This window comes from Scophthalmus maximus, chromosome 9, assembly GCF_022379125.1.
Source record: "Scophthalmus maximus strain ysfricsl-2021 chromosome 9, ASM2237912v1, whole genome shotgun sequence".
NCBI classification, from domain to species: Eukaryota; Metazoa; Chordata; class Actinopteri; order Pleuronectiformes; family Scophthalmidae; genus Scophthalmus; species Scophthalmus maximus.
In genome coordinates, this window is record NC_061523.1 from 18,617,721 (window position 1) to 18,632,611 (window position 14,891).

The 14,891-nt window shown below is 42.0% G+C and overlaps 1 protein-coding gene and 1 long non-coding RNA gene across 2 annotated transcripts; both read right to left on the reverse strand.

Annotated features, from left to right (window-relative positions):
* Positions 1 to 265: 265 nt before the first annotated feature.
* Positions 266 to 1,991, reverse strand: LOC118320076. Its single transcript, XR_007031473.1, has 2 exons — positions 1,305 to 1,991; positions 266 to 405 (listed from the first exon to the last, which is right to left on the reverse strand). It is a non-coding gene; the product is annotated as an uncharacterized LOC118320076 (long non-coding RNA).
* Positions 1,992 to 3,105: 1,114 nt separating this feature from the next.
* On the reverse strand, positions 3,106 to 14,048 carry slc30a9 (solute carrier family 30 member 9). Its single transcript, XM_035650273.2, has 18 exons — positions 13,914 to 14,048; positions 13,362 to 13,619; positions 12,707 to 12,904; positions 12,137 to 12,184; positions 11,933 to 12,032; positions 11,562 to 11,654; positions 11,350 to 11,432; positions 10,693 to 10,751; positions 10,153 to 10,220; positions 8,733 to 8,891; positions 8,379 to 8,514; positions 7,947 to 7,986; positions 7,778 to 7,849; positions 7,342 to 7,449; positions 6,640 to 6,805; positions 5,521 to 5,650; positions 4,797 to 4,910; positions 3,106 to 4,669 (listed from the first exon to the last, which is right to left on the reverse strand). Exons 2-18 carry the CDS (start codon positions 13,468 to 13,470, stop codon positions 4,625 to 4,627), a joined length of 1,728 nt encoding a protein of 575 aa, XP_035506166.1. The 5' UTR covers positions 13,471 to 13,619; positions 13,914 to 14,048; the 3' UTR covers positions 3,106 to 4,624.
* Positions 14,049 to 14,891: the final 843 nt, after the last annotated feature.

The following is a 14,891-nucleotide window of genomic DNA, read 5'->3' on the forward strand; positions in this document are numbered from 1 at the left end:
AACTAGTTTTACCTCAGCCAAACGTAAGCTTGTTAGTTAATTAGTGAGGAGGCTCCTTCATTAACAATGCTCTCATTACTAATCCCATATCAGACAGGGCTCAGGACAGCGGACACTCAGGACAGAGAGGGAAAGTCGAGGGCTCAATTTGCAGCCAGCACCGGGCCCGGAACTGGACCGATCATCCAAACCTTGACATAGAAATACGAGCATTTAAAGTAAAACACGACACGCGACTTAATTCAAATAAATCAAGAGACTTGTGTCAAATGTTTCGATAGTACTTTATATATTTCTGGTCTCTCGGCAAGTGTACATACAATCACGTTCAATGACGTTTTTCAATTACAGCCCCAGTTTGTGCTGCTCACGTCACTGAAGTCCCAGAGCTGCACATCCAATGATCTGAAAGACAATAACACAGTGATCTGTGAAAAGCCCAGTGAGCTGTTTAACAAGACCTAACACTGTTCTTATGATATTTACAGAAAGTTTATTCTGTCTGATACACCATACAACAAAACCTGCTTCTCAAGTCGTAAATTGTTTTTTTCTAATCCAATTAGTCAGAATTGACATATCCAATTCCTTGCCGCAAATAGCAATTATTTTTATTCAATTAGGAAAATTGATTATTTTTGCTAATAAAACAATGACAAATCTTGATCATAATAGCCTAGAGCTAATTTGATGTGATACAATATCTAGTATGATCTCATCGAACTTGCAAAATCCCCAAATGTCCAATATACTATAATGCCTAATAAAAGAAAACACAAAATTCTCACATTTCAGAACAAGAAACCATAAAAATAGGAACAAATTAATTTTCTTGCAATCAACAAATCAATTAATTGACTAACTGGTGCAGTTCCAATACAAATAGAATATGTAGAGACAGCATCTTTGTCTGGATTAGGAAACTTCTAGTTTGCAATTTGGGAAATGGATTAAAAATCTATTTTTATCATGCAGCAAATACAGTATTTTTTTTCTCCATCTGAACGATTAGAGGAGTCTGAGAGGACACATGGCAATACCTTGAGAACAACAGCAGTAAGTGTTCAGACAACCCTCTGCCTCTCAATCAGTTAGTCAGTTTTATTTCTGGGGGGGAAATTGCGATGCATCTCTCTGCGACTCAAATGTAACGCTCACAACGCGAGCTGCACAAACGGGCTAGTTCCAGGAGTGGCACAGTGCAGTGTGACCAATTGGTTCAATAATGTATTGGCTGCAAAAGGATGTCGCCTTGCAGCGAATGAACCCAAGAGGAAGCACAACGTGCTCCAGTTTTCTTTAACCTTTAAGAAGCAGTGATGTGAGACTGCATCTGCATGGACGTGAAGATCCAAGTCACTCCGTCTTCCCACAATCCCTGCAGATCTCGTGCAATCCTCGACATTTTGTGCGTGTGTGTGTGTGTGTGTGTGTGTGTGTGTGTGTTAGATTTTTTTTAAATGGATGATGTAAATGGCTGTCTTCCATCAAAAGGGGTCAGAGAAACTGGGCGCCCGAGCAGCTCGGCTCTCGACGCTGTCATAGCCCTGTACAATGCTGCTTGAACATGATAAGACAAGGCAGCACTGTAAAGAGGCTAAAAGCGTAGAGCAGGGTGGAGGAGGTGGTGGTGGTGGCGACGATGATGATGATGCTCATCCACCATGAGGACTTCTCCTGGCATCACACCGCATCCTGGATTGGTCTGGCCTGTGACAGTAAAACACATCAATCATTTAGAAAAAACAACAACAACAACACACACACACACAGAGGTGAGGTTATCTGCATGGGCTGCTGCTGCTGCTGGACACAAAGAATACAATCTCGTTTCTTTAATTCAATTCCGCACCGATGAATAATAAATGGGGCTGGGGGGTTTTATAACCAGGGGCTGGTGGCGGTGATGGAGGGGAGGGTGCGTGAAAATCTCAGACCCCGACTGTGCAGCCAGGTTCGCTGCGCCCCCCATCTGTGGGCTGCTGGGCATTAACATGGAGATGAAAAAGAACAGGATGCATTAAAAGAATATATATATATATATATATATATATATATATATATATATATATATATATATATATATATATATATATATATATATATATATATATAAATTAAGCAGCTTCCAGATTCTATGAGTCGACGGTGGTGACAGCAGGAGGCTGCGGGAGGACCGGAGATGTGTTTTGGAGAGGTCCAGACGTGACAGGCGCGTCTCGACGCACGAGTCCCTTTTTATAACAATGAGCCGAAATCACATCATGACTCTATCATCATCATCATCATCATCATCATTCTGTTATGGTTATGATTATTTCCTGAATCATCGTGGACACACGACGGGACACGAGATGGGCAGCGGCGGTGGCAATGGTACATGACGAGAGACATGACACTGAAAATGCGCGCAACAGCCAAGACAAAAAAAAAAAACATTGAACGGTTCAAAAACCTGCAATGGAGTTTAAGTCCGCATTGCCTCCTGCTCCCCGGGCTCGGCGACCACAGTGACGAAATGAAAAAAAAAGGGAGAAATAAAAATCATTTCAGTCGAGTAGTCGTCGCGTGGTCCGGCCGCGATGCTGTGCGTAATGTTTTGAACGGTCGGTCGCTGCGCAGACTGGTCGGGAAATGACTGTTTTTATTGACGTCAGCGCACAGGCTCGAGCATCCCCCCTCCTCCTCTTCTTCCTCCTCCTCCTCCTCCTCTCTCTCTCCTCTACAACTGCACCATCTAATGGACTCGGGTTTACATTCCAGTCAACCAGCTGCGCTTTTAAAAAAAGGGGAAAACGGGACTCGTCTCCAAAGCCCCCCCCCCCCCCACAAACCTCAGGGTTTAACCATCTCTACTGTTCCAGATGTGGTAAATGATGTTCTGGGGGGTTTAGACCTTCCAGGGGTCCTCCATCCCTCAATCGGTGGAACAGCCCAGGAACAGGAACCTCGGAGCTCCCACAAGAACCCCCAAACATCTGGAGAAGAGGAGGAGCTCGTGCAGTGATGTCTTCCATAACATTATCATCAGCACATTGTTGATTTTGTCGCCATGTGGCGAAATGTTTAAGAAGAAGAAAAAAAATTAAGAAATCCAAAGAGAAGGAAAGCGAAAAAAATAATTTAATAAATTACTTCAAATTTATTCCAGCTCCTTCAGCAGTAGCAATATCACCGTAAGCAAAAGGTAAATATTAAATCATTTGAAAACCTTCAGAAAATATATGTCCCGCCCTCCCAATCGTGTTGAAAAGACCGGGGCCAAACTCCTGGAGCCGAGCCAGATGTTTGACAGGCAGGTGTGTGTGCGTTGTGCTGCAGATGTGACTGAGCTGCAAACACACACATACAGTCAGTGTGTGATTTTAACATCAGAAACTGGAAGATTACCTCCTCTGGTACATGAACTGTTCAGGTTGACAAACAGTTAAAAACGTTATTTTAATGTTGGGACTTGATTTAAACCAGTTTGCTACAGAGCTGGTCCGTTTGATTTTGTCATCATCTGCTGCCTATTAACACCAAGTGGATCTAGGTGCATCCTCCACTACTTCATCAATTCAAAAAATATAATCCGTCATCTGCTGATCAGTGGCCACAACCTCGCAAAGACGAAGTAACCGAACCTCAAAATTTTGGGAGAACATCTAAGTTCAGAGCATTGGAGAGCATAGAGAAGGAAGACATTTCATGTCCACACTAATCGTTTGACCTTCTGCCAAGATAAACATGGTTAATTAATGTGTTTGTTAGTCAAAACTTTTAAACATGTCTTCGTAATATCACAGGGACGTGACACCCTGTTTCCTAAGCGCTTTTTGTGTTTGGGTGCCATTGCATTAAAACATCAGTTCGGTCCTCAGCTCTACCATTCAACACAAATGAATAGTCTCAACAACTTTTACTTTTGCATACATTTTCTGCAATGGCAATAAAATCTATCCAGCACAACTTCTGTCTTTATTAGAGAACCTGCAGCAGCACTGTGCCATCTCTAGCTCCTCTGCCTTGACATTAAAAAGAACCAAAAAAATAATAATAATAATCTAATATTATAGCAATTAAATAAATCTAACTCCATTATGTAGCTTTCAGGTTTCCTTGTACTAATGAAGGAAACATTATTATCACTGTGGTTCAAGCAGAACAGCAAAGTTAAGTACAAGTCTATGAAGTGTTACTGGTCCTGTTTGTGATTATGATTTCTGAAGGAGACGATGATTCCAAGCAAATCCAGACACATTCATGGAGGAATGTGACTTCAAGTAAACGACTACGAGAAAAAACTGTTGTATCTGTGTCAACTGCAACACAGATTTAAATTATTCTAACTAATGACCATCCATAGTCTTTAGCCAGAGTGAATCTCTGGCAGCTTGAACTCTTGGTATCGCTCTAAATTAACACAAAGAAAGTCAGAACGTTGCTCAGACACTGTCCTCGAGTGCGGTTCTGGACTATTCTACGGTAAGACTTGATGACTGGATGACTTGTGCAGAGACGGATGCTTGTTTTGAGTTGGTCAGAATGGGAGGCGGTCTGTGGAGGTGGGCTCGCTCCTCCTCTTCGTCGTCTTCTCTCCCTCGATACAGCAGGACTTTCCCTCCGCAGACACCAGGGTATATTATAGTATCTCCAAGTCGACGTGACGAACCTCCGGGTTACGTTGCTACGAGGGAACAAATAAAGAGTTAGAAACAAATCTGATCCGACCTGAAATGGTAAAAAGAGGAGTTTCTAGGTGTAACGTAGCATCAGCGAAAAGACAATTTGGACGAGTTTGATTGTTTGGGTACCTTGAGTTCCTTCTCCAAGCGGTCCACTTCAGCTCCCAGGGTGTCGATGATGTTCTCCCCGTGTTTCAGCATGAAGTTCTCCAGCTCCTCAGGGGTCTTCACCTGCTGAATCTCCTGCAGAGAAAAAAACACACATTTGAGTTAAAGACACAAGTAAGCCACCTGGAGTCAGGCCAGACAAACAAATCCTAACTGACTGGATAAAGGAAAAAAATTAACCAGCTTATGAATACAGAATATTTAACTGAGCTACACTAAAGCTTCAGTACATTGGAGCTGTTTTCCACTCTGGAAAATTGGGTTAGACATAATCCCGGGTTTGTCTTTCACATATGACGAACGCAGCAGGAGGAGACTGGATCAGGTATTGTAAGTTCACAGTTAATACTAGTGAGGCATAATTTACAGGTAAATACAAGTTTATACTAATAGCAATAATTTATAACAGCTGTTACATAACATTAAAAACTGGAATTATCATGTACTGAAACAAATAAAATAAAATCGGCAGTGGATCTGGTGGTTTAGCATTACTGTTCACTGAGTTTTAACTTTGAATGTTTAAAAATTAAATGTTTACCACCCACGTCACAATCAAAAGAGAGAACAAGTTTAAGTTTAATTCAGTTAGAAATATTTGAGAAAAAAATGATGTTAATTTTAACAAATTATCAAGTCATATCTGAACTAATGGGTGTGAACAACAACAACAACAAAAACCTACATAAAGGATTTGGTCAATGTCTTGTTTTTCCAGATACGACCGTGTCACCACTCGGCCGTCGAAGTCGACCTCAGCCTTGAAGCGCACTTTACTCAGCCCCAAGTCCGTGGCCTTCACGTCGTGGATGGCCCTGCTCAGAACACAGTGAAGAATGAATATCAGAAAATCTGCAGAGGAGGCTGCTTGAACACAATGAGTTCATAATACAACATGAAAAGCACATACATGTGAGAGTAAAATGTCCAAAAAAAACTACATGAGCAGGACTTGAAAAGCCTTTAAAAGCACGTTTCCTTTAGAAAGCTTTTAGAAATGGTCTTAACAATTATTAAACTTCATTAGCAGAAGATCACAAGACTAAAATATTTTTTTCTATAATGTTACTTATAAAATGTAGAAATTATTTTAGATGATCTTAAATTAAAGGTTCTTTTTAAAACTGGTTAATTCTCACGCCCATTTATTAATCCATTTTCTGCTGCTTATCCAAGTCGTGTTGGATGATTATGCAATTATATCACTGCATTATTGTTTAAATACATCTAGATCAAGAAGTGATGAAAAATTAAACACAAATGTCAGTTTTTGTTTAATTTAGAATCATGCACTCTGTGAATAATTCTAAGCAATATCATCCCTGATGGTTGTCATTAATGTCCTTAAAATTCTTGTATGATCGTAAAAGAGGTACTAAATTTAATTTAAGACATTTAAATACCACATGAGATATTTAAATGTCTTAAATTAAACTGAACTCTGTAAAGACCCTGTACGAGATCACAGTTTTTTAGATTCTTCACCGAGGTTTGTAAGTCACACATTCATGTTGTGACTGGGGGATTAAACTGGATCACTTTGCACTGCTCTGTTGACAGCTGTCACCTGAAGACGTTCACGTGCGAAGAACAGTTAATACCAGGAAGTTTATTTTCAGCCTGAACGTTGTCCATCAACAGCAGGAGCTGTAGAAAGTCACTGTTGGACCACGTAGAACTGGCTCACTCAGTGGTCGGAGGATTTATTTGTATTGTACATGAATGATTCCAGACCTGACATCAACAACACCTGTTTCATGTTCTATAGACGTGGCAGTGGGTGTGTGTGCGTGCGTTCGCTGACCTTACAGCGGGGTCGTTCTCCAGGAACTCTGTAAGCTTCTGTACACGTTCAGGCTGTATGGAGCGTCCAAGCAGCGCCTCGGTGTTGGTGTAGATGAGGAAGGCCGAGACGGCGCCCAGCAGTGTGCCCACGCCGATGGAGCCCAAACTGTCATAGCACGGGTTGCCTGGGACGACAAGGGCAGAGACGAAGAGAGGAAAAGAAAGAAACATCAGCAAACATTTGGAAATCAGGGCGGTTGGCAACAATCAATTCAAAGGACAAAAACAGAAACAGACAGAAGATATAGTAAAAATTTTATAAAAATGTGAACTTATTGTCATGACTCAAGGACAGTAGAATAGACTTAAAGGGGCAGTAAGCGATTTTAATCCAAAACAGTTTTTGTAAAATTCTGCGAACATTTCCCCATGGTCCACTAGCTGTCGGTTCAGTGTGCGCCAGAAAGAAAGAAAAAAGTTTTTGGGCTCAGGCAAATTGAAAGCAAACAAAATGGTGTGGACTGCACCTCACAACCCTGTGTGTTCAGTATGTTAACACCACTCCGACCGACACCTTAAGAGACGTGCTAGCGACAGACGCTATGACTCAGCTGGGTTTTGGCCTTGATGTAGTGCGTCGGTCATAAATTCACCAACAAACATTCTTTATCCAAAATCGCTTGCTGCCCCTTTAACAGAGTCTCCGTGTCTTTTCGTTTACCTGTGAGCGAGGTGAGCCCCATGGAGCTAGCAGCAATGATGACTCCTATCACAGCAGCGGCGTCCTCCAGCAGCACCACGTTCGTACTGGGGTCTCGACTCTGCATCACTGCACACAGTCAACAACGCAAGATCTGGTTTACAACACAACTGGTTTCATTGTACTGCAGTGATAAGTTGAACCAAAACATGAGTGAAAAGATCAGCCCCTACATTTGGCGTAAAGAAAAACATTTCTATTTACACTTGGCCATCTTGCATTCACAGTCAATTAAAAAACTAAAAATCAAAAACACTGATTTCAGCTAATTCAGTTCAACTCTCCGGCATCTTCAAGACATTTCACCTGGAGTCTCATGCAGAAAAACTGTTACACTACGGATGATGCCGGGAGTAAGTGGCGTTCAAGGCATTGACAGATGTTTTGTTGTACAAACCATATTCATAGAAAGACACTTCGTGGTGGTGGGCGCTCTTCTTAATCTCGTTGATGGCTACTAGTAACGTGGCTGAGAAAGAAAAACAGGAAGAGATTTTTTTTTTAAATGGCACAATACCAGTCAAAACATCATCAAAGGTGCTATTAGTTAATTTTTTTAAACCCACCTCCTTCCGACACCAGAGAGCCCGCCAAAATACAGTAGGCCTGTAAAACAGAAACAAGATGATCATTATTATCCTCTACAGCTGCTTTCAGACGTGCACTGAAGTCCGGACATTTTCCCCCACTTTTCTGGATGTCGGCAAATGTTGCCCTAGACATTTTCCGGAACATTTCCTGCCAGCCCCTTAGTTAAATTTCCGGAAAGTCAGAGTGAGCCCATGTGAGAACACAGCAGGAAAATCAGGAAGATTCACAGCGGGTGCTCTACCCAGGCGCCACCCCTTGCCTGAATGTTCCAGAAATGTCCCTGCTGTTGTGAACGCGTCTGACTCGCACACTCTTCATATGTGAAAAGGTCCAGACCTAATTTTCAAGACATTTTGCAGAGTTTATGTCTGAAAACAGATTATATATATCTTGTATTAAACACTCACCCACAACAATGATTCAATGGGCTCCGGGTGCAGCAAACCCATGATACCATGGTACCAGGAGAGGCCTGATCCCATCATGAAGATGCCCACTCCACTGATGAGGGAGGCGATGTAGCGCATGTTGGAGAATCCATACCTGAATAAAAATACAAAAAAGATCCATCACTGCTGACAACCAGGGGCGACCTTGCATAAACACTCAGTGTTGTATTTTCAACAATTATACACACAGCAAATACTGGATGATCTTTGCAAAGTAAATTAAATCTACTCGTTAATGCTTTGATGATTCAATATCCTCTGAGCGCTTCCTGTCATCATGTTTTTAGTAGTAAAGTAAGGTGCGGTGCTTACGGATGGCCGGCGTCCGGGTTGCGGATCGACTGGCTGATTCCCAGGGCGAGCAGACCCTGGTTGCAGGTGTCGGCCAGAGAGTGGATGGCCTCGGAGAACATGCTGGCCGATCCGGTGTAGACCCAGGCCAGGAGCTTGAAGAAGAAGTTCAGCCCGTTGCTGAGGACAAAGAAAACAACTAGATGAAGAAATTGCACTGGGAAAGTTTAGAATTAGTTTTATTTAATGTTTAACATTAAATTGAATGGAGGGAGTTTAAGCATTTCTATAGATTTCCTCTGATAGTGTGGCAGTTAGAGAGAGTGTAGGCAAAGTTTTCATACATTCACATTAAAAGCCTGAATGATCAATTCTCATTTTTAGTCTGTTGGTTTGGGGAAAGCATATTTAAAATTTGTAAATAAAACTAATTACAGAGAAAAGACAAACCGACTCTTTATTAAACAAAAGCAGTAAAATACAAAGATCTGGTTGACTTCAATCAACAAGTACCTAACAATATCCAGCTCGACTTGAGAGGAATTTGTGTGCTCAAAAATCATTAGTAACGACCAACACAAAATGTCCTTGTATCACCAGCAAAATAATTAACCTATGGAATAAATGCAGGGAAGAAATGAAAACGTGGCACACTAATCAAATTTGAAAGACTTTTTAGAAACAATAGATTGAACAGGACTTGTGATGTGATTTTCTTATTGGATTGTCTGAGTGTTGTTGTTTTTTTTATCAATTCTGATTCTCTCGATCAATGTGTGATTTTTTTGTTTTAATGTGATCGAGAGAATTGAAGCTTTAACTTGGACGTAAAAAAAAAAAAAAAGGGATTGTACCCTGATTTGGGCTGAAGTCCACTGTATTTACAACAAACTGTTTCTCTTATTTATGATCTTATATAACTTTTTTTCTTTTCAGTGATTCACAGCTTTTACACCCGGACCGGACATCCCCTGTGATGAGCACTCAACTAATTGAGTCCTGTGCGTCTCCGTGCACAGTCAACAAAGGAAGCGGTCTGCGGTTCATGTGACTGCACATGTCCGCTAACACAATCATCCTAATCCAATAGGCCACATGAGCTCATGTGAGACACGGCCCCATGCCGTTCCCAATACAAATGTCTACATCTTTTAAAGCTTCACTAGAGAACTTCAAAACTCTGCAGAGGGGGGTTTAAAAAAATCTGTATATAAAATATATAATAAGTATTTGAACATTGAAATATTTTGGTTTTGTTCACCAAACGCTGAACTCTGACACTCATCCAACAAGCTGTATGTAGTAAACCTGCTGAGAAGAGACTCGTTTCCCTCTTCGATCCAATACCTCCCGCTGTTTGTGTGCTACAGCTCATTGAAGTCACCGAGTACAGAAAGATCTCATAGGAAAAAAAATACTTCATGTGAGTATGAAAACTTACATGCAAATAGCCACCATGACCACCTTCCCTGGCCCCTGCAGAAATGTCGTCCTCTTGCCTGATCGAGGCTTTTATGAAACAAAGAAACAGCGGAGAGTGAATTTCCGAATGCTTTTATGTTTAAAAAATAAATAAAAGTTGTAAATCAGTGCCTGGATGGTGGCGCTTGAATAATAATCAACCACACACTGGTCATGTTCATGGTAAATTTAAGTTGATTAGAGATTTTTTTTTTTTTCATTTAGTCAATATGCAGTTTATGAGAGTGCAGAACAAAACAGTACAGTCACTGAAACGACATCAACATTGTAGAGTAAAGAGGCACAATGCAATGAATGACAACAGATAATGACATAAAAGCAGTGACCTCTGTAATAGGGACAAAGGTCACACAAACACCGCCTGCTGTTGTTGTTGCAAGGGCAACTTGGACGTGGCAACAGGACGTCCCACCTCACTTTCTCTTTCACATACACACGATGACGTGGAGACTTAATTGAATTATCAAACAAAATGGCCGACAGGAGTCAGAGTGCTCACCTTTGTGTTTCCCCAGAAGTCTTTGTATTCTTTCAACAGCTGCTGATTTCGAAAAATATCTGGATGTCAGTGATTAAAAGGCACAAATGAACAATGTGTCAATAATTTCAATAAACAACAACAGTCAAATAACAGCTGAGAAACAGTAGGGTACGGTTAAATGAAGCAGTTCCGACATTTTGGGAGAGATTTATTTAGAGCTGCAACTATTAGATGATTTGGATAATGAAATGGTAACTGTTTTTATAACTGACTGTCTAAGTCATTTTTTAAGAAAACATTTTAAGATTCCATTTTGTCAAACTTGAGAAATTCTATTTTCTCTTTGTCATACGTTACACTAAGTCAAATATTTCGGTTTTTTTGGAATTTAAGAATATAAAAATCATAAAACAGAGGAATGAAATGAATTGCATGATAGTATATATTAGCATAATGAGTATGCTAAATGTATTGATAATAAAAATGATTAGTTGAAGCCATACTCTTTCAATGAGAAGATTGACACTACACTCATTCCTCCAGCCTCTGATTAGCTTAGCATAGGGTAACATCGTCTCATTGGACTCTTCTGACAATAAAATATCTGTATTTATTAATGTTTTTCTCAAAATGTTGAACTTTGCTTGACAAAGAGAAAGAAAATTGAAAACCTACTCTCTTGGTACTCCCTCTCCACCTCCTTCCTGAGATTTCTCTCTCGGGCTAGAGCTTCATGGCTTCCCCACACGTCTAGTGCTCTAATAGTCACAGACAGAAATAAAGGGATTAATAAAAGTTAGAAAACATAACAAGAGTAACTGGTGGTTCGAGCAATAATGGTGAGTTCTTCATATCTCATGAGGTGTAAAGCAGGAGGTGGTACTAACTTGGCCTCGACATCTGACCGCAAAAACACGGTAAAAGCCTCTGTATCGTCGTGGGGGCTCCGTCTTCTGATCTTGCGAAGTTGTTCCAGATCGCTGTGAACACATGAGGAGAGGAGGTTAAAAAAAAAAAGAGAAGATGAATGAAGACCTGCGTTAAATGATGTGAGGCAGTCTTCCATTAGTTGATGACAACTGCATGTTTACTGATTAACTCCGAGGAATTTGTGACATGCTTGTGGTCTGTCAGCAGCATCTCGGCGAGCACTGAACAAATGATGAGTATTTTACTACCATTCATTCATCCAGGCATTGACACAGAGTTTAGTGTTGTTGGAATCATTTAATTTAATACTGTGGGGAACCGGAGTTACCTTGGTTTGAGGCAGAACTCGTTCATGGCTCTGACTGCTGTGATAAAGTTGTTCTGAGTGTACTTGGCTCCATATTCCCTTTTTTTCAACACTGCCCGTACTGCATATGACAACAGAAGGAAAATGAATGATACAGGGTGAAGACCTGCACTAATAGTCTTCACTCTTTCATGTGATGAAGGACACACTAATGATGTTCGTTACCTTTCACTTGAATTGTCTCAGCTTTAGTCAGGCCCTGTTGTGTGAAACCTGGACAGACAGAAGAACATGAATCAACAAAGAAGCAAAGAATATTATAAGTGAATTATTCTTCTCTGCAGTCTGCTGGTGGACACAAACACATGACCCACATGCACATTCAATATACAAAAATGTGTATGGTTGTCGGGTTAATTTGCCTGTCATCTGAGCCTCGTCAATAATTCGGAAAAGACATGAACCCTGCAAAATATCGTAAAATTGCGTCCGTCAGTCAGACAATTTCACACCAGCCGGCAGGAGGCAGGGCATAGTATGGCTAAGGATCTCTCTTTTTTTAATCTATTTTATTTTTATATTTTCAGACTTAATTATATGACTTAGTTACTACTGATAATTTAACCTTCAACTGCTTTGTTTGTTAAACTAAAGCCAGATTGTGTTTCCTGGGGTTTGCTGAGATTTCACAGCTTTCACAAGAGATTAAATATTGAACACTGCTGTGTACACTACAATGTCACACAAAATGCAGGGAACAGACAGGACCCTGAATATCTAGAGAAGGTTCGTCACCTAATGGGGGTGGGGGGGCTTTCGCAGCAGCGGGTGAGGTCTTCTCTGCTTCTGGAGCATCACCTGATGCCGACTTCGGAGGACCGTCCTCACTGTTGCCAGAGGAGGAGTAGTACTGCACCTTGCCCAGGCCCAGAGAAGCAACTCGGCAGTCTGGAAGGCTGAACCACAGGCTGTGTACGCCTCCGCTCTGCCAACCTGCGCAGCACAAGGTGTGTGTTTTAATCCCCCTGCTGCAGAGTAGCTCAACACCGGGGTTCAACGGGAAGCAGGGAAGAGCCGGAACATAACCACGCGTTTCGTTATTGGATAATTCTTTGATAAAGTCTGTAAATCACCAAATAAATCAGAGAGGACGCTTGTCACAAGTTCTGAAAACCTATTGTGACATTTAAAAAAAATATATATTATTAGATGTGTTTGACCAATAGCCAAAATATATATAGAGATGTTTACAGCTGAAAAAGATGAGATTCTGGCAACTTAATTTAAACACTGGCCATGACGATTCACCAATCAACGTGTGTATGGTATAAAAAAGCAATACTTTTCAATCGACTGACTGATCAACTACCAGTAAACAAATATCTTAAGCTAGCAATAATAATATCCCCCCCCCCCCCCCCCCCCCCCCCCCGGGTACGAGCGTCCTCACCGTAGCACAGCTGGGGGAACCTCGGGCACCGCTGCGACAGGGACGCCCGGTGCTGCAGGGAGACCCTGCGGAGGACGGGCCACGGTCGGTGGGCCAGGCTGGGGAACATCCTCGCGGTGGCGGAGCTCGGCGCCGCGGAGCAGGGGAACTTCGCTGCGCGCAGTCACGGGCCGCCGGTCACTGTTGCGCTACTGGCAGTCCGCATGTCACTTTGACCCGGTGGAGGCAGATTAACGCCGAGTCATCGCCGCTCCGCATCTGCCAGTGGCGCCAAGCACAAGAGGGTTAACGTGGCTACAAGCAAGCATCGCGTGTTGACCACAGTTGGACACTTGTCTCTACCCTGACACGACTGCTAATCACTCGGCTGGTCGACTAATGCCTCTGCCGGGGGCTAACGCCGACGCTGCTACAAGCTAGCTAGCGGAGTAGGCTAAGAGCGTTAGCCGCCGCGACTGACAAGTGCTGTAAAAGAGTTTAAAATGTACGCCAAAGACAACTACGGCGGACCGGCGGGAAGAGTCGGACGAGGTTATTCAGAGGAGCCAATACCTTTAGTGTGGTGACGCTTGTTCTGCACAATGTGAGTCCATTTTGAGAATCTATGACCAAACTGATAACTGTACGCACGGATACAAACACACACACGTGACCGGTGACACGCAACTGACGTCTCGCGAGAGCTTCAGCCATGTTTCAACGTTGTCTCTCTTGTTATCGCGATACTTTGTAAACCGCTGTGGAAACAAGGTCATAAGTGTTTATAGACTAGGTATATCATGTCATGGGTCGATTTTATTAAAGTTTATGTACAGTGGTGTGAAGTACGAGGCAGTGTTTGCGGCTATCGAAGTAGCTTCAGGTTTAACTCGAGGGTTTCTTCTTACTGGGGTAAATCACCATGGTAACTCATGCGGAACTGCTAAACTGCTCGAGAGCAGCGGGAGATGAGAGATCAGAGCCGGTGACCAGTCCAACTGCTGACCAATCAGATCACTGAAAAACCAGGCTCATCACTCTACGGGATCCTGACTGGGACAAAACGAGTGTTGACTAGAGTGCCAAATGATAAAGCGCAGCAGATATTGAGCTCAACAGAGATCGCCCACTTTTTAGAACGGCTCTGGAAGTGAATTTCCAATTCACTCACTCCATAGATAGACGTTTCATAAAATCCTTATACAAAGAGTTTTAAGCCTGGATCCGAGGCAATAAACCACAATATGAATCGTTACCATAGAACATTTTATTCTGAGCAACAACAAAGAAACCCTTAACGGAAAAACGGCAAATGTATAAGACTGTATAAAAAATTATTTTAAGAGTGCAGGAGCTACTACTGCCCTTGACTTCACTATTCACCTTCATCACTACTCACCAATAATGTAATCTGGATTAACAGTGGAGTGTCTCTTAGGTTTGAGCATGAACACAGCTCCCTCTGTCCAAATACTTCATTCATTGCCCAACCGTCAATTGTGAACAGAGACAGGGAAGGGCACTAGAGGGAGAGGTGTAACAACACACCAC